The sequence below is a fragment of the Symphalangus syndactylus genome, chromosome 6 (assembly GCF_028878055.3).
Source record: "Symphalangus syndactylus isolate Jambi chromosome 6, NHGRI_mSymSyn1-v2.1_pri, whole genome shotgun sequence".
NCBI classification, from domain to species: Eukaryota; Metazoa; Chordata; class Mammalia; order Primates; family Hylobatidae; genus Symphalangus; species Symphalangus syndactylus.
In genome coordinates this window covers 51993290-52012062 of record NC_072428.2, presented here as the reverse complement: position 1 = coordinate 52012062, position 18773 = coordinate 51993290, and the positions used below count along the sequence as shown (strand labels likewise).

The window sequence follows — 18773 nt, the reverse complement described above, 5'->3', positions numbered from 1 at the left end:
TCCTAATCCTGAGTTCTAATTTGATTGCACTGTGGTCTGAGAGACAGTTTGTTTTGATTTCTGTTCTTTTACATTTGCTGACGAGTATTTTACTTCCAACTATGTGGTCAATTTTAGAGTAAGTGTGATGTTGTGCTGAGAAGAATGTATATTCTGTTGATTTGGGGTGGAGAGTTCTGTAGATGTCTATTAGGTCTGCTTGGTCCAGAGCTGAGTTCAAGTCCTGGATATCCTTGTTAATTTTCTGTCTTGTTTATCTGTCTAATATTGACAGTGGGGTGTTAAAGTCTCCCATTATTATTGTGTGGGAGTCTAAGTCTCTTTGTAGGTCTCTAAGAACATGCTTTATGAATCTGCATGCTCTTGTATTGGGTGTGTATATATTTATGATAGTTAGCTCTTCTTGTTGAATTGATCCCTTTACCATTATGTAATGGCCTTCTTTGTCTCTTTTGATCTTCGTTGGTTTAAAGTCTGTTTTATCAGAGACTAGGATTGCAACCCCTGCTTTTTATTGCTTTCCGTTAGCTTGGTAGATCGTCCTCTATCCCTTTATTTTGAGTCTATGTGTGTCTTTACACGTGAGATGGGTCTCCTGAATACAGCTACTGATGGGTCTTGACTCTTTATCAAATTTGCCAGTCTATGTCTTTTAATTGGGGCATTTAGCCCATTTACATTTAAGGTTAATATTGTTATGTGTGAATTCGATCCTGTCATTATGATGCTAGCCGGTTATTTTGCCCATTAATTGATGCAGTTTCCTCATAGCATTGATGGTCTTTACAATTTGGCATATTTTTGCAGTGGCTGGTACTGATTGTCCTTTCCATGTTTAGTCCTTCCTTCAGGAGCTCTTGTAAGGCAGGGCTGGTGGTGACAAAATCTCTCAGCATTTGCTTGTGTGGAAAGTGTTTTATTTCTCCTTCACTTATGAAGCTTATATGAAGTTCTTGGTTGAAAATTCTTTTCTTTAAGAATGTTGAATATTGGCCCCCACTCTCTTCTGGCTTGTAGGGTTTCTGCCAAGAGATCCACTGTTTGATGGGCTTCCCTTTGTGGGTAACCCGACCTCTCTCTCTGGCTGCCCTTAACATTTTTTCCTTCATTTCAACTTTGGTGAATCTGACAATTATGTGTCTTGAGGTTGCTCTTCTCGAGGAGTATCTTTGTGGTGTTCTGTGTATTTCCTGAATTTGAATGTTGGCCTGCCTTGCTAGATTGGGGAAGTTCTCCTGGATAATATCCTGAAGAGTGTTTTCTAACTTGGTTGCATTCTCCCTGTCACTTTTAGGTACACCAATCAAATGTAGATTTGGTCTTTTCACATAGTCCCATATTTCTTGGAGGCTTTGTTCGTTTCTTTTTACTTTTTTCTCTCATCTTGTCTTCTTGCTTTATTTCATTAATTTGATCTTCAATCACTGATATCTTTTATTCCACTTGATCAAATCGGCTATTGAAGCTTGTGTATGCTTCACAAAGTTCTTGTACTGTGGTTTTCAGCTCCATCAGGTTATTTAAGCTCTTCTCTACACTGGTTATTCTAGTTAGCCATTTGTCTAACCTTTTTTCAAGGATTTTAGCTTCCTTGCAGTGGGTTAGAACATGATCCTTTAGCTCGGAGAAGTTTGTTATTACCGACCTTCTGAAGCCTACTTCTGTCAACTTGTTAAACTCATCCTCCCTCCAGTTTTGTTCCCTTGCTGGTGAGGAGTTGTGTTCCTTTGGAGGAGAAGAGGCGTTCCGGTTTTTGGAATTTTCAGCCTCTCTGTTCTGGTTTCTCCCCATCTTTGTGGTTTTATCTACCTTTGGTCTTTGATGTTGGTGACCTACAGATGGGGTTTTGGTGTGGATGTCCTTTTTGTTGATGTTGATGCTATTCCTTTCTGTTTGTTAGTTTTCCTTTTAACAGACAGGCCCCTCAGCTGCATGTCTATTGGAGTTTGCTGGAGGTCCACTCCGGACCCTGTTTGCCTGGGTATCACCAGTGGAGGCTGCAGAACAGCAAATATTGCTGCCTGATCCTTCCTCTGGAAGCTTTGCTCCAGAGGGTCACCTGCCTGTATGAGGTGTCTGTCGGTCCCTACTGGGAGGTGTCTCCCAGTCAGGCTACATGGGGGTCAGGGACCCACTTGAGCAGGCGGTCTGTCCATTATTAGAGCTCAAACGCTATGCTGGGAGAACCATTGCTCTCTTCAGAGCTGTCAGGCAGGGACGTTTAAGTCTGCAGAAGCTGTCTGCTGCCTTTTGTGCAGATATGCCCTGCCCCCAGAGACGGAATCTAGAGAGGCAGTAGGTCTTGCTGAGCTGTGATGGGCTCTGCCCAGTTTGAGGTCCTTGCCACTTTATTTACACTGTGAGCATAGAACTGCCTACTCAAGCCTCAGCAATGGCGGATGCCCCTCCCCCCACCAAGCTCCAGTGTCCCGGGTTGATCTCAGACTACTGTGCTAGCAGCAAGGAAGGCTCTGTGTGTGTGTGGGACCCGCCGAGCCAGGCATGGGAGGGAATCTCCTGGATCTGCCAGTTGCGAAGACCGTGGGAAAAATGCAGTATTTGGGCAGAAGTGTATCATTCCACCAGGTGGAGTCACTCACGGCTTCTCTTTGGTTAGGAAAGGGAAATCCCCTGACCCCTTGCACTTCCCAGGTGAGGCGATGCTCCGCCCTGCTTTGGCTCATCCTCCGTGGGGCTGCACCCACTGTCCAACCAGTCCCAATGAGATGAACCAGGTACCTCAGTTGGAAATGCAGAAATCACCCGTCTTCTGCATTGATCTCACTGGGAGCTGTAGACCGGAGCTGTTCCTATTTCGCCATCTTGGAAGTCCACCGGGTTCTGCCTTTCTGACTCTTGAGGCCTGATTGTTGCAGCTTCATTTCTTTATTTTCTAAAGAGGTTCCATTCAGCATAAGTACCTTCCTTCAGGTAGAGCTTCTATTTGCCAGTTCCTCTTTTGGCATCATCTTCTCTCTGACCTTGTTTTCTGACCCGACTTGTTTTTTGTGTGCTTTGTGGCACCAGTAGAGTCTATATGTGAGTCCCTTGCACTTTCTTTCTGAGTTTCTCTGCTCTCCACTTACCTCGGTGATCAGACTTGACTATAAAAATGAGTCTATTTCTTGTTGATTGCCTATAAGCAGCTGGTATCTCACATCAGATGGTTTCCTGGAGTTATCTGATAATGGCAGAAAATCCCCTTCCTTGGAGATTTTGGCATTTCTGCTCCCAAGGCCTGCTTGTGATAACTGTCTTTCTAGTGTTAGATTAAGAGGTTCTAGGTTTGAGCCTGTGAGTACCAAAGAAGGGTATATCTTGAAGAACCTGATTAATCAAACCTAAAAAATCATGAGGATAGCAGATTTGATCTCTAAAATATATCCCAATTCTGACAAATTCTCATCACTTCCACAGCTACCACCTTGTTTCAAGCCACCATTAGCTCATGTTATTGCAATAGCCACCTGAGTGATTTCTCTGTATCTGCCCTTTCCCTTTTACAGTCTATACTTTTTAACACAGTATCCAGAGAAATCGTTTTAAAAATATAAATGTCTTCATGTTATACCTCTGTTCAAATCCCTGTAACAGCTCCCATCTCAGAGTGAAAAATCAAAGTCTTGATAATAGCCTAAAAAGGCAGCTGGGTGCAGTGACTCACGCCTACAATCCCAGCACTTTGGGAGGCCGAGGCAGGTGGATCACCTGAGGTCTGGAGTTCAAGAGCAGCCTGACTAACATGGAGAAACCCTGTCTCTATTAAAAAATACAAAATTAGCCGGGAGTGGTGGTGCATGCCTGTAATCCCAGCTACTCGGGAGGCTGAGACAGGAGAATTGCTTGAAACTGCGAGGTGGAGGTTGTGGTGAGCCAAGTTTGTGCCCCTGCACTCCAGCCTGGGCAATAAGAACGAAACTCCGTCTCAAAAAAAAAAAAAAAAAAAAAAAAAAAGGCCTAAAAGGGTGGCATCTGTGTTCTGGAACCCTGTGGCTTCTTTGACTTCATCTCCTGCTAGTTACCACCTTACTCATTTCTCTCCAGCCATACTGGCCTTCTTGTTATTCCTTGAACATACCAAGTATGTTCTCTTGCCTCAGGGACTTTGCATCTGCCCTTCTCCATTCTTGGGATACTCTTCTCCCAGTTATTCTGCATGCCTTTCTCCCACACCTCCTTTAAATATTTGCTTTAAAGTCACCTTCTTATCTTTTGCCTTCTTGCACTCCTAAAGGCAAAATGGATCACGAGCAGCTCTACTGGAGCCACCCACAAAAATCTGGCCACAGTTCTCGCTTTTGTTGCATCTGCTCAAACCAGCATGGTCTGATCTGGAAATATAGCCTCAATGTATGCCTCCAGTATTGCCATCAGTTCGTGAAGGATATAGGTTTCATTAAATTGGACTAAGTGATCTTCCTTGAATGGATTATCCAAGGCATCCACCCAATGAAAAATCATATTAACTGTTTGTACATAAAATAAAAATGAAGAAAATGAAGTCAGCTTCTTAATGACTCCTTGATTCCTCTCATTAAAATGACAAATTGTGAATACCACTACTCTTGGCATCTCCTATTCCTCTTCCCTGCTTGTTTTTTTATTTAAATTATATTTTATTTAAAAACATTTTTAAAGTTTTATCTTATTTGTAATTGATACATAACAGTTGTACATATTGACCAGGCATGGTGGCTGACGCCTGTAATCCGAGCACTTTGGGAGGCTGAGGCAGGAGGATTGCTTGAACTCAGGAGTTTGAGACCAGCTTGGGCAACATAGTGCGACACTGTCTCTACAAAAAATTAAAAAAAATAGCTGGGTACGGTGGTGCACACATATAGTCCAAGTTACTTGGGAAGCTGAGGCAGGAGGATCACCCAGCCTGGGTGACAGAGCGAGACACTGTCTCAAAAACAACAACAACAAAAAACTCCACCAACCAACCAACCATCCAAAAAAACTACTTATTTATAGGATACAGTGTGATGTTTTGATACATGTACACAATGTATAATGATCAAATTAGGGGATAATTAGTATATCTGTAATCTCAAACATATATCATTTCTTTGTGGTGAACATTCAAAATCCTTTCTTCTAGCTATTTTGAAATATACAATATATTATTATTAACTAAAATCACCCTACTGTGCAATGGAACACTAGAACTTATAAACTTACCCTCCCAACTGTAAATTTGTACCCACTGACCAATCTCTCACCATCTCCCTGTCTACCTTTCCCAGATTCTGGCAACCACTATCCTACGTTCTACTTCTATGAGATCAGCTTTTTAAGATTCCATATATGAGTGAGAACATGTGGTATTTATTTTTTTGTGCCTGGCTTATTTCACTTAGCATAATGTCCTCGAGGCACATCCATGTTGCCACAAATGACAGAATTTCATTCTTTTTTTCTTTATGGCTGAATAGTATGCTGTTGTGTAAATATACGACATTTTCTTTAAACACTCATTTGCTGATGGGCCCTGAGGTTGATTCCATATCTTGGCTATTATGAATAGTGCTGCAATAAACATGGGAGTGACGATGTCTCTTCAACATGCTGATTTCATTTCCTTTGGATGTGTACCCAATAGTGGGATTGCTGGATTATATGGTAGTTCTATTTTTCATGTTTTGAGGAACCTCCATACTGTTTTATATAGTGACTGTACGAATTTACACTGCCACCAACAGTGTGTAAGTGTTCCCCTTTCTCTATATCCTTGGCAGCATTTGTTATTTGTTATTTTTTTTTGGTAATAGCCATACTAACTGGGGTGAGATGATATCTCATTGTGGTTTTGATTTCCATTTCCCTGATGATTAGTGATATTGAGCATATTTTTCACATACCTTTTGGACTTTGTTTTCTTTTTTCTCTGAGACAAGGTCTTGCTCTGTCACCCAGGCTGGAGTACAGTGGCATGATCACAACTCATTACAACCTTGATCTCCCAGGCTCAAGTGATCCTCTGACCTCAGGCTCTAGCTTCAGCCTATAGCTGGGGCCACAGGCATAAACCACAACACCTGGCTAATTTTTTTTTTTTTTTTAATTTTTTGCACAGACGGAGTCTCCCTATGCTGCCCAGGCTGTTCTCAAAATCCTGAGCTCAAGTGAGCCTCCCACTTTCGCTTCCCAAAGTGCCATGATTACAGGCATGAACCACTGTGCTCAGTCTTGTTTGTCTTCTTTTGAGAAATGTCTAGTTAGATCTTTCACCCATTTTTTAATCTGATTTTTTTTCTATTGAGTTGTTCAAGTTCCTTATATATTCTAGATGTTAACCCCTTGTCAGATGTATAATTTGCAGATGTTTTCTCCCATTCTGTAGGTTGTCTCTTCACTTTTCATTATTTCCATTTTATTTTGATTTAATCCCATTTATCTATTTTTGTATTTTGTTGCCCGTGGTGGTGGTGGTGGTTTTTTTTTGGCAGTGCGGTGATGTGATATTAGCTCACTGCAGCCCCCACTTCCTGGGTTCAAGTGATTCTCCTGCCTCAGCCTCCCGAGTAACTGGGATTACAGGCATGTGCCACCATGCCCAGCTAATTTTTGTATTTTTAGTAGAGATGGGGTTTCACCATGCTGGCCAGGCTGGTCTCCAACTCCCGACTTCAGGCGATCCACCTGCCTTGGCCTCCCAAAGTGCTGGGATTACAGGCATGAGCCACTGCGCCCGGCCCCCAGTACCGTTTATTGAAGAGATTATCCTTTCCTCAATGTTTGTTCATGCATTTGTCTAAAATCAATTGGCTATACATATGTGGGTTTTATTCCTGTGTTCTGTATTCTTTTCCGTTGGTCTATATGTCTGTTTTTATGCCAGCACCATGCTGTTTCAGTTACTGTTGTTTTGGAGAATATTTTAAAGTCAGATGGTGTGATTGCTCTAGCTTTGTTCTTTTCGCTCAAGATGGCTTTGGCTATTCAGGTTTCTTTATGGTTCCATATGAATTTTAGGATTTTTTTTCTATTTCTTTCAAGAATGTCATTGAAATTTAGATAGGGATTACATTGAATCCATAGATTGCTTTGGGTAGTATGAATATTTTAACAATATTAATTCTTCCAACCCATGTACGTGGGATATCTTTCCATTTATTTGTGTCTTCTTCAATTTAGTTCATCAGTAGTTTACAGTTTTCATTGTAGAGATCTTTTACCTCCTTGGTTAAATTTATTCTTAGATATTTTATTATTTTTTGTAGTTATTGTAAATGGGATTGCTTTTTTGATTTCTTTTTCAGATTTGTTTACTAGTTCTAACAGTTTTTTGGTGGTGTCTGTAGGTTTTTCTAGATTTAATATCATGTTATTGGCTGGGCATGGTGGCTCACATCTGTAATTCCAGCACTTTGGGAAGCAGAGGTGGGTGGATCCCTTGAGATCAGGAGTTTGAGACCAGCCTGGGTAACGTGGTAAAATCCTGTCTCTACCAAAAATACAAAAAATTAGCCAGGTGGGGTGGCGTGCACACCTGTAGTCCCAGCTACTTGGGAGGCAGAGATGGGAGGATCTCTTGAGGCCCAGGAGGTGGAGGTTGCAGTCAGCTGAGATCATGCCACTGCACTACAGCCTGGGTGACAGAATAAGAACCTGTCTCAAAAAAAAAAAAAAAAAAAAAAAAGAGAAGATCATGTTGTCTGCATGCAGGGGCAGTTTGACTTCCTTCTTTCCAATTTTGATGCCTTTCTTCTTTCCTTCCTTCCCTTCCTTTCCTTTCTTTCCTTTCTTTCTTTCCTCTTGCCTAATTCCTCTGGCTAGGACTTTCATTACTATGTTGAATAATAGCGGTGAACGAAGGCATCCTTTTCTTGTTCCAGATTTTAGAGGAAAAGCTTTCAACTTTTCCCTGTTCGATGTATTAGATGTGGGTTTGTCATATATGGCCTTTATTGTGTTGAGGTATATTCCTTCTATACCCAATTTGATTGCAGAGCTGGGGGCTGGAATCAACTGAAGTCTCAGTCACTCACATACCTGACTCCTGAACTTGAAGACTCAAACAGCTGGGGCTACTCACACATTTCTATCTCTACATAGACTTTCCACATGATATCTCCAGCAGGGTGGCTTCAGGGTAGCCAGGCTTCTTACATTTTGACTCAGGGCCTCTCAGGGCCCAAAAGAGAGAGAGCCAGGTGACATTTATATTGCTTTTTCTAACCTAGACTTTGGTGTCATGCAACATCACTGCTGCCACATTCTGTTAGAAGATGAGTCACTAATGTCAGCCTATATTAAAGGGGAGAGAAATCCACCTTTAATGGGAAGATTGTCAAACAATTTGTGGACATGTTTTAAAACCATCACATTCGGCCGTGTACGGTGGCTCACACCTATAATCCTAGCACTTTGGGAAACCGAGATGGGTGGATTGCCTGAGCTCAGGAGTTTGAGACCAGCCTGGGCAACGGTGAAACCCCATTTTTACTAAAATACAAAGAGTTAGCTGGGTCGGGTGGCACACGCCTGTAATCCCAGCCACTCAGGAGGCTGAGACAAGAGAATTGCTTGAACTTGGGAGGTGCGGGTTGCAGTGAGCTGAAATCGCGCCACTGCACTCCAGCCTGGGCGATGAGCGAGACTCTGTCTCAAGACAGACAAACAAACAAACAAACAAACAACCATCACAGTAAATTAACCTGTCTAAACCTAATGTAATTTGGGGCAAATGGCATTATCTTCAAGAATATCACTGTTCTCATTTGTAAAATGTGTGATAATTCATTGGTTGTGAAGATTTGATGAGAAAATATTGTGGAAATTCTTAGAATATTGCTTAATTTATAAGCAAGTACTCAAACATTTTAAATTCTTCCTTCCTTTTTTCTTTCCTCTTTTAGCTTATTGATTTTCAGTTAACTCTCATGTATTGTCTTTTCATAATTAAAAAATGAGGAAAGAATTTCTAATTTATATATATTTTTCAAGTGAGACATGTAACAAAGAGGAAGTGATAGTTTAGTTGGCAATGGACATGTGCATAAGGAAGGATACATGAGTGATGTGATACACTTGTGTGTTGGGTAGATGGAATGTGTTATGGCTAGCTAGAGGCAGGTGACCTGTGTGGAGATCTTGATGGGCTGACTCCTAGGTATCTCTTGTGACTTGTGTACTTTTCCCTTGCAGTTCCTGAGGGAAGACCTCAATTACCATGACCCAACAGTGAAACACAGCACCTTCCATGGTGAGGATAAGCTCATCAGCGTGGAGGACCTGTGGAAGGCATGGAAGTCATCAGAAGGTAATAGGCAGCCTGGTCATCAATCCTAGTTGTGGGAAGGTTTAGAGAAGAGAGAAGCAGCAACTTGGCCTTAAAAGAACATGTATATAAAATGCTTAGTAAAGGGCAAATTATTGAAATTATTCTACATACAGTCACTAAATAAGACTGAATATAGTCACTGCTGGGCATGGGGGAAGGTTCTCCAGAGTTGGCGTTTTTCTTCCTTAGAATACTTTTTGAATTCTGTCCTATTCCTACCACTTTCCTCACCCACCTGACCCTGGCATAGGAATCTTCCAGGTTCTGCTGCTTTATCTCCAGAGACAGGGAGCTTGCTGGTCTCTTGAGGCCGTCCCTTTCTTCTCTAGCTTCCCACTTAGTCCCGGCTCTGCTGAGTCCTAGACAATTCAAAGATTGGGTGAGGGTACAGACAGACTCTCTCATTTTCTATACCATCTTGATTGAAAGCTTTTCTATACCATTTTGGTTGAAAGCACTAGTGTAGAGTGACTCTCTCCTGAGTCTTCTTTCTTCCAGGTTAAATAGCCCTACTTCTTGAAGAAAACATTTTCTCAGCCTCCTTCTCATCTTGATTTCCTGCCTATAAGCACTTTTGTTAATGTGTTTCTTAGATCCTATAGTTGGCTGCAGACCTCCAAGTGTGATTTTATCATCACAGAGTTGAGCAGGACTGTCACCTTCTTGTTTCTGAATCCTGTGCATCTGTTAATGCAGTCTGATTAGATACTGGTGCCTCACTAGTCATATCACTCTGCTGACCCATGTTGAGCTTAATGAAAACTTCAGATTTCTGTAAAACTGCTAAACCATGATTACCATTTTTTTTTCTGGAGCATTTCCTTCAGAGTTCTTAGTGAAAGAGCATGTCTAATTGTGCGAGACTTGACAGGGAAGGGGAAAACAGGGCTTTAGCTTCCTCTCCATTTATATCTGTGGCTAGGGCACAGATAACAATAAGACTAGAAGAAATCTCTCTTCCCAGGGTCTCTTAGGGCAGGTTCTGATGCTAACAGGGGTTAAATGTAAGTAACCATCAGGATCCCTGGTTTTTATCTGAAGAACCTTAGGCCTAGATGTGTAAAGTTACTTGTCATTATCATGCATTTAGTAGAGCCAGAACTTCAGCTCTGTAAGCCAATGCTTTTCAATACCCTCTTGGTTGAAAGCATTAGTCTAGGGTAGAGAAGACTAGTTTCGGTAGGAATGAGGCAGTTTCTATTTTTATTTACATTTTAATTTAGGCTTATAGAATTTGAGATCTGAAAGGGATAATCTATATTGTAGATGGGGAGCATTAAATGTGAAGCAGGAATATCTGGATTCTAACTGATTATGGGATGGACAGGCTGATGCTTCCTGTTAACTCTATGTTTTATCAATGTAGAAGAAAAATTAGGCAGCTGTAGGAGAGAGCTTCCTGGTTATCTTTGGAAGCTGAGTTCCTTCTGGGGGCTTTTCTTTAATAGCTCTCGAGCAACTCAGGCTATGTACTGATGAAGATTAAGCAGTGACATGAGCTTTGGAACTATACCAGCGGTGCCAGGAAAAAAATCTTCCATTAGAATCATTTAGTTTTGGCTTTCTTATTTTTCTCTAATAACATGAGGACAGGGTGGCTGGTTTTTAAGAGTGGGTTTCAAAAATAGGAACTTAGAATTAAAGATGGCAGGGAGAGCATTCTGGCCTTTTCTGAAAGCTCACATGGAAGTATCTAGGAAAGGAAAGTGAGAGGGCAGAAACAGAGGGACTAAATCATAATGCTAGAAAACAGCTCCAGGCAGTTTTCTGGCAAGGACTTTATTTTTGGACTTAGCAACTATTTGGAACACTTCCAGTGTATTCTAAATTACAGGAAAATGAAAGACAATGGAGTGAGGTTTTTTGGGGGAGAGTCCTCATTAACCATGAGTGCAGAAAAGCATTTCAATGCAGTGATGTAGTTCACAGCTAAGATGAGAAATGATATACATATGTACCCTATTAGAATTTGCTCACTGTGTGTTATACCTGGTGATTTGACAGACTAAAAGTGAGAATTTTTATATGTCCTCTTCCTCCCAATAATTTGCTTCATTATTCAGAGAAAGGCCCCTAATCTCTCTGGAGTGATGATCTCCAGAGCTACAAAAAGCATTTAATATTCTGGCACTGGCTCAAAATAGCTGTTCTGAGTTTAGCTAGATGATGTAGATGTCAGCAGTGGTCATTTGTGTTCAGAACATCAGCTGGCTAGTGTCAGTACCATCTGTGTGATTAGCATTGTTAACATTTTTCTGACTAATGTTGGGAGCCAATCTTTTCTCTGTGTTATATAGATCTTAGCAGAAAAGTTTTCTAATCTCTATCTTAGCCAACCCTGGGCTTTAGTAATAAAAACAGCAGCAGCAACAACAAAAACTGAAAAACTACTTTAACATTTATATAGTATTTAATATGTGCTAGGCACTGTTTCTAAGTGTTTTACATATATTAAATTATTTCTCACAGAAACCATATGAAGTATAGATATTATGATTATATAGAGTTAGCACAGACTTCACGAGTTAAGTTCACAGCCCCCAATAAGATTACTCTCACTTCAGACATCAGCCATAATTTCAAGCTGTTCCCAGGTCACCTGCACTTCTGACCAGCTGGCTACAATTCATGTATTACCATGGCCTTCTCAGGTTTGATAATTAACTAGGACTACTCAGAGAATTCAAGAAAGCCCTATACTTATGATTATAATTTTATTATAAAAGTTACAAATCAGGAGCAGCCAAAAGAAGAAATTTATAGGGCAAGATATGGGAAGAGTCCTGAATATGGCACTTTTGTGTCCTCTCCTTGTGGAATCAGGACACATATCTCTTTCCAGCACATCAGAGTGTTTGCCAGCCAGGAAACTCAACTGAACTTTGGTGTTCAGTGTTTTTCTTAGGGTTTCATTACATAGGCAATTTGATTGAATTGTTAGGCACAGGATTGAACTTAATTTCCAGCTCCCTTTTTCTCCATGAAGGTTGGATTAGTATCACCGGGCTCAGAGCCCCAGTGTTCTAGTCCCATGGTTGATTTTTATAGTGACCAACCCCCATCCTGAGTTATCTTATTAGCCTGAACTCATGTGTGATCCAAGGGACCCACCAGGAATAATAAAGACATTCCTATCGCTGGGAATATTCCAAAAGTTCAGTGGGTACCTCCCAGTAACCCAGGACAAAGATCTGCCAAATTCTTTATTATACAACATTGAATAATTAAGTATGGAAGAACGGGTAAAGCAGAGTTGAAGAAGGACCAAGAATGAGAGCCACTCCAGGAAATCCAGCAGCAGAGACTAGGGGATTGGCCTTTTCTTTCTTTTTTTTTTTTTTTGAGACGGAGTCTCACTCTGTCACCTGGGCTGGAGTGCAGTGGCGCAATCTCAGCTCACTGCAACCTCCGCCTCCCAGGTTCAAGCGATTCTCCTGCCTCAGCCTCCCGAGTAGCTGGGACTACAGGTGTGCGCCACTATGCCCAGCTAATTTTTGTATTTTTAGTAGAGGTGGGGTTTCACCATGTTGGTTGGCCAGGATGGTCTCGATCTCTTGACCTCATTATCTGCCCACCTCGGCCTCCCAAAGTACTAGGATTATAGGTGTGAACCACCGTGCCCGGGGGATTGGCCTTTTCTAATTAGCTACTTTCATATGACTCAGCTTTATTCATTTTTTATTTCTAAGTGTCTTTGCTCAAGAGTCAGATATGACAAGAGAAGAATCAGATTGGCATAGTGTGGATTACAGATTTAAATAGGATGGTGATAGTGGGAGTGTGTGTGTAGGGTTTGGAGAGAGCTGCAATTTCCAGCCCCTACAGGATCATATGAAGTTAGAGGAGTGGCAGTTCTTTAAAGGAAGGGTGGCTGGGTAGATTTTGTAGAATCCTTGAGAAATAGAATTACTGTTTGCATATTTGAGCCATTGGAAACAATAACAGTGTCATTTTTAGAGAAGAATGATGGGAGGCACTGACCTAAGGGAATTCTCCTCTAAAGCCTGGCTTTCATTTTTTCTAAGCAAAGTGCATCATTACTGTTTCTCTTCTCCTTTCCTGGACACTAGATTTTAAATGATGCCATCTGCCAAACAAAGTATATTTCTTCTTTTGAGACAGAGTCTCACTCTGTAGCCCAGGCTGGAGTTCAGTGGCATGATCTTGGCTCACTGCAGCCTCTGCCTCCCGGGTTCAAGGATTCTTTTGCCTCAGCCTCCCGAGTAGCTGGGATTACAAGCATGCACCATCACGTCCAGCTAATTTTTGTATTTTTAATAGAGATGGGGTTTTGCCATGTTGGCTAGGCTGGTCTTGAACTCCTGATCTCAAGTGATCCACCTGCCTCAGCCTCCCAAAATGCTGGGATTACAGGCATGAGCCACTGTGCCTGGCGAATATATTTTTTTTCTTTCTTTTTTTTTTTTTTTCTGAGATGGAGTCTTGCTCTGTTGCCCATGCTGGAGTGCAGTGGAATGTTATCGGCTCACTGCAACCTCTGCCTTCCAAGTTCAAGAGATTCTCCTGCATCAGCCTCCCTAGTAGCTGGGATTACAGGCGTGAACCCCCACGCCCGGCTAATTTTTGTATTTTTAGTAGAGACAGGGTTTCACCATATTGGACCAGGCTGGTCTCGAACTCCTGACTATAGGTGATCCGCCCGCCTCGGCCTTCCAAAGTTCTAGGATTACAGGTGTGAGCCACCACACTTGGCCAATATTTCTTAAGTAGTAATTTCTTTCCTCATTTTTATGAATCAAGACTTTCTAACTATCAATCTTTGATTCTATGAAATATGATTGCAGCTAAAAGCAAAAGAACCTGGTAGTCTAGTGTGCCTGTGGACTTTGCCGTAGTAGTTGTTTCCAAAAGTTTTTGTTTCCAAATGCCTGGTAGAAAATAAACATTACAGGCCGGGCGTGGTGGCTCACGCCTGTAATCCCAGCACTTTGGGAGGCTGAGGCAGGCAGATCATGAGGTCAGGAGTTCAAGACAAGCCTGGCCAACATGGTGAAACCCCATCTCTACTAAAAATACAAAAAAATTAGCTGGGTGTGGTGGTGGGCACCTGTAATCCCAGCTGCTTGGGAGGCTGAGGCAGGAGAATTGCTTGAAACTGGAAAGCAGAGGTTGCAGTGAGCCGAGATTGTGCCATGGCACTCCAGCCTGGGCAACAAAGAGCGAAACTCCGTCTCCAAAAATAAATAAGTAAATAAAATAAACATTACAGTAAATAAGTTCACAGATCTCCTTTTCTGTCTGTGCTATTCTTTGGACAATAGAATTTCTCTGTAGGAAGCAGTGGAGTAGTACAGCAGGTTCCTGAATAATGTCACTTCATTCAACCTTGTTTGATTATAATGCTGATGAAAATAAAAAATTGCTTCCCTACTGGGACCACTGTCTCTTTGTGGAGTTTGCACATTCTCTCCATGTCTGCATGGGCTTTCTCCAGGTACATCAGTTTCCTCCCACATCCCGAAGATGTGCACTTTAGGTGAATTGGCGTGTCTAAATGGTCCCAGTCTGAGTGAGGGAGAGAGAGAGAGAGGAGGGAGGGAAGGAGGGTTGCGGGGGGTCGGGGAGAGAGAGAGAGAGAGACAGAGAGAGACAGAGTGTGCGTGTGTGTGTATGTGGTGTGTTCATGTGTGTGCCCTGCAGTGGAATGGCATCTGATTCAGGGTTGGTTCCCACCTGGCACCCTGAGCTGCTGAGGATAGGCTCCAGCCACTCTCAACCTTGAACTGAAATAAGCAGGTAAATAATTATCTTACTTGCTTTAATCTTCCTTAAATGTATGTACAGGTCACATTTATTTCATTGTGTAATATTAGAAGTGTTTGGGTCTTTATTTGTAAGTTTGATGATGTTTTTGTGACCAGAAATATGCCATAATAACGTCACCTTTGTTTATATTAATTAGCCTCTGGTAAAATTGGTTTTGTTAGACATGCTTTTGCTTAAAGTTGCAGTTTCCAACAAACCATTGATGACATTAATTGAGGACTTGCTGTACTGGAGAGCTAGGAAGACTTTAGAAAGAACATCCAGGCCGGGTGCGGTGGCTCATGCCTGTAATCCTAGCACTTTGAGAGGCTGAGGCGGGCAGATCACTTGAGGTCAGGAGTTCAAGACCCACCTGGCCAACATGGTGAAACCCTGTCTCTACTAAAAATACAAAAATGTATTTTTTATTATTAGCCAGGTGTGGTGGTGGGCATCTATAATCCCAGCTACTCAGGAGGCTGAGGCTGGAGAATCGCTTGAACCCAGGGTACGGAGGTTGCAGTAAGCTGAGATCGCGACTTCACTCCAGCCTGGGTGAAAGAGCGAAACTCCATCTCAAAAAAAAAAAAAAAAAAAAAAAAAAAGAAAGAAATCACCCATCAGACCTGCTGACCTCTCTGTTGACACAACACAGGGAGGCCAGGTGGCATCAGACTTCTGTCTAAACCATTTCAAAAGTCAGACCCGTATGAAAGAGTTGGCAGCCCATTTTTGCTTTTACATAAACCTAGTGAGAGATATGTTTATTATTTTCTTTTGGTCATTAAAAATTATTTTTCTAAGTGAACCATCAAGTCATTTAGTTAAAAACCTCAGACATTAGTTGTTTGCTGCTGTATTTTTTGGAAGAATCATACGGTTGGCTTTTTCTTTCCCTTACATTCTTTCGGATAATTTTTTTATCCTGATAATAAAAACAACTAGTATCCATGTAGTGATTTAACTTTTATCACAGTCATTTTATATTTATTTTATTTTATTTTATTTTATTTTATTTTATTTTTTTGAGACGGAGTCTCGCTCTGTCGCCCAGGCTGGAGTGCAGTGGCGCAATCTCGGCTCACTGCAAGCTCCGACTCCCGGGTTCACGCCATTCTCCTGCCTCAGCCTCTCCGAGTAGCTGGGACTACAGGCGCCCGCCACCACGCCTGGCTAATTTTTTGTATTTTTAGTAGAGACAGGGTTTCATCGTGGTCTCGATCTCCTGACCTCGTGATCCGCCTGCCTCGGCCTCCCAAAGTGCTGGGATTACAAGCGTGAGCCACCGCGCCCGGCCTTATATTTATTTTAAATAGACACTTGAGGATAAAAAGTTTTACCGGTATTCCCATTTAATAAATAAGAAAACTGAGTATCTCTCACCTGAGGGTTCTACCTGTTTAATATATCTTATGTGCATCTCCTATGATACTACCTTAGCTCAACTTCATTATCTTTTTAAAAAGATATTTATTGAGTTGCAATTGACATACAAAAAGGTGTAAATCTCTAAAGTTTACTATTTTTAAGATTTTGGTACATGTATACAATTGTGGAAACCATCACTGCATTAAAGATAGTGAATATATTAATCACTCCTAAAAGTTTTCTCATAGTCCTTTGTAGTCTCTGCTCCTCCAGCAACCACTGATCTGCTTTCTGCCATAGATTAGTTTGCATTTGCTACAGTTTTATGTAAATGGAGTTATATAATATGTACTTTAAAAAAATAATCTGGCCACTTTCACTCAGTGTAACTATTTTGAGGTTCATTTATGTTTTGCATGTGTAAATAGTTAACTCCTTTTTATTGCTTAGTAGTAGTCCATTGTAGAGACATACCACAATTTATTTACCTATTTACCTACTGGGAGACATTGAGCTGCTTTTAGTTTTTGGCTATTACAAATAAAGCTGCTATGAACATTCACATGCAAGTCTGTATGGACATATATTTTCTTTTCTCTTAGGTAAATATCTAGGAGTGGAATGACTAGATGATATGGTAGGTATATGTTTTTAAGAAACTGTCAAACTGTTTTCTAAAATAGTTGTATTTTTTATATTCCCACCAGCAGTATATGACATTTTCAGTTCTTCCACATCTTTACAAACACTTGGTATGGTCGGTCTACTTAATTTTAGCCATTCTGATAGTATAATGATCGTGGTTTTATTTTGTATTTGCCTAATGACTAACAATGTTGAGCATCTTTTTATGTACATGTTTCCATTCATATCTCTTTTTTGGTAGAGTATCTGTTAAATCTTTTGTCTGCTTTTTATTGGGTTGTTTTTTTAAATTGAGTTTTGAGAATTCTTTATATATTCTCCATTTAAGTCTTTTATCAAATATATACTTTGCTAAGATTTTCTCCAAATCTGTGGCTTGTCCTATCAGTCTTTTAACAGTGTCTTTTGAAGAGCAGAAAGTTGTAATTTTGATGAAGTCCAGTTTATCAATTTGTTTTTTAATAGATCATGCTTTTGGTATTGTGTCTAATAAATCTTTGCCTAACCCAGGATCACACAAAGATTTCTTTCTAGAAGTTTTGTAGTTTTATGTTTTACATTTAGGTCTATAATTCATTTTGTATTAATTTTTATATGTGGTGTGAAATATGGAACTTACTTCTTTATTGTGCTTACACATGGTCCCATTTGTTCTAGAACCGTTTTTTGAAATACTATTCTTTTCTCCATTGCATTGCCACGCCTCTCATCTTTTGTCAAAAATCAGTTGTTTAAGCTGAGTGCAGTAGCACACACTGTAGTCCCAGCTATTCGGGTGGCTGAGGTGGGGGGGTGGGTGAAAACTGCTTGAGCCCAGGAGTTGGAGTCCAGCTGGGGCAGCATAGCAAGAACCTGTTTCTAAAAAACAAACAAAAATGCCTCAAGTTGTTTGTAGAAGTGTGAGTTTATTTTTGGACTCTCTATTATGATATGCTGATCTATCTGTCTGTCTTTATGCCAGTACCATGCTATTTTGATTACCATAGAATTATAATAATTCTTTCAATCAGGTAGTGTTAGCCCTCCAACTTTGTTCTTCTTTTTCAAGTTGTTTTGGCTGTTTCAGGTCCTTGAATAAACTTGTCAATTTCTACAAAAAAGCCTGGTGGGATTTTGAATAGGATTGCATTGAATCTATAGATGAGTTTGAGAGAACTGACATCTTCAAAATACTGATGTTCTTTCAACCCATAAACGAAGTACATCTCTCCATTTATTTAGGAGATACACTTTCTCTGAGTATTATTTTTTAGTCTTTCACATTTAGAACTTTCACGTCTTTTGTCAGATTTATCACTAAGTAGTTCATAGTTTTTTATGCTGTTGTATGTGGTATTTTTTAAAATCATGGTAAAATACATATAACAAAATTTACTATGTAAATGGTATTTTCAAATAATTTCTGATTGTTGCTTACATACAGAAATGTAATTGATTTTTGTATATTGATTTTATATTCTAAACTAAAAATGTGTATTCTATGAAGTGCTAAACTCATTTAGTAGATTTCATCACATTTTTTTCCATAGATAGTCACGTTTGTCTGCCAATAAAGACAGTTTTACTTCTTTTCCAATCTGATGCTTTTTTTTTCTTTTTCTTGCCTGATTGCCTTGGATAGTATTTCTAGTACAGTGTTGAAGAGAAATGAGGTGAGCAGATATCCATGTTTCATTTCTAATCTTTTTTTTTTTTGAGACGGAGT

The 18773-nt window shown here is 40.5% G+C and overlaps 1 protein-coding gene across 8 annotated transcripts in view; it reads left to right on the top strand.

Annotated features, from left to right (window-relative positions):
* Positions 1 to 18773, top strand: part of STIM1 (stromal interaction molecule 1) — a 224630-nt gene that overhangs the window by 145398 nt on the left and 60459 nt on the right. For all 8 annotated transcript variants that reach the window (XM_055282764.2, XM_055282767.2, XM_055282760.2 and 5 more), the window contains one exon: positions 9154 to 9268. In XM_055282764.2, coding sequence (XP_055138739.1) covers positions 9154 to 9268 — 115 coding nt within the window. The remainder of the gene's footprint in view (positions 1 to 9153; positions 9269 to 18773) is intronic.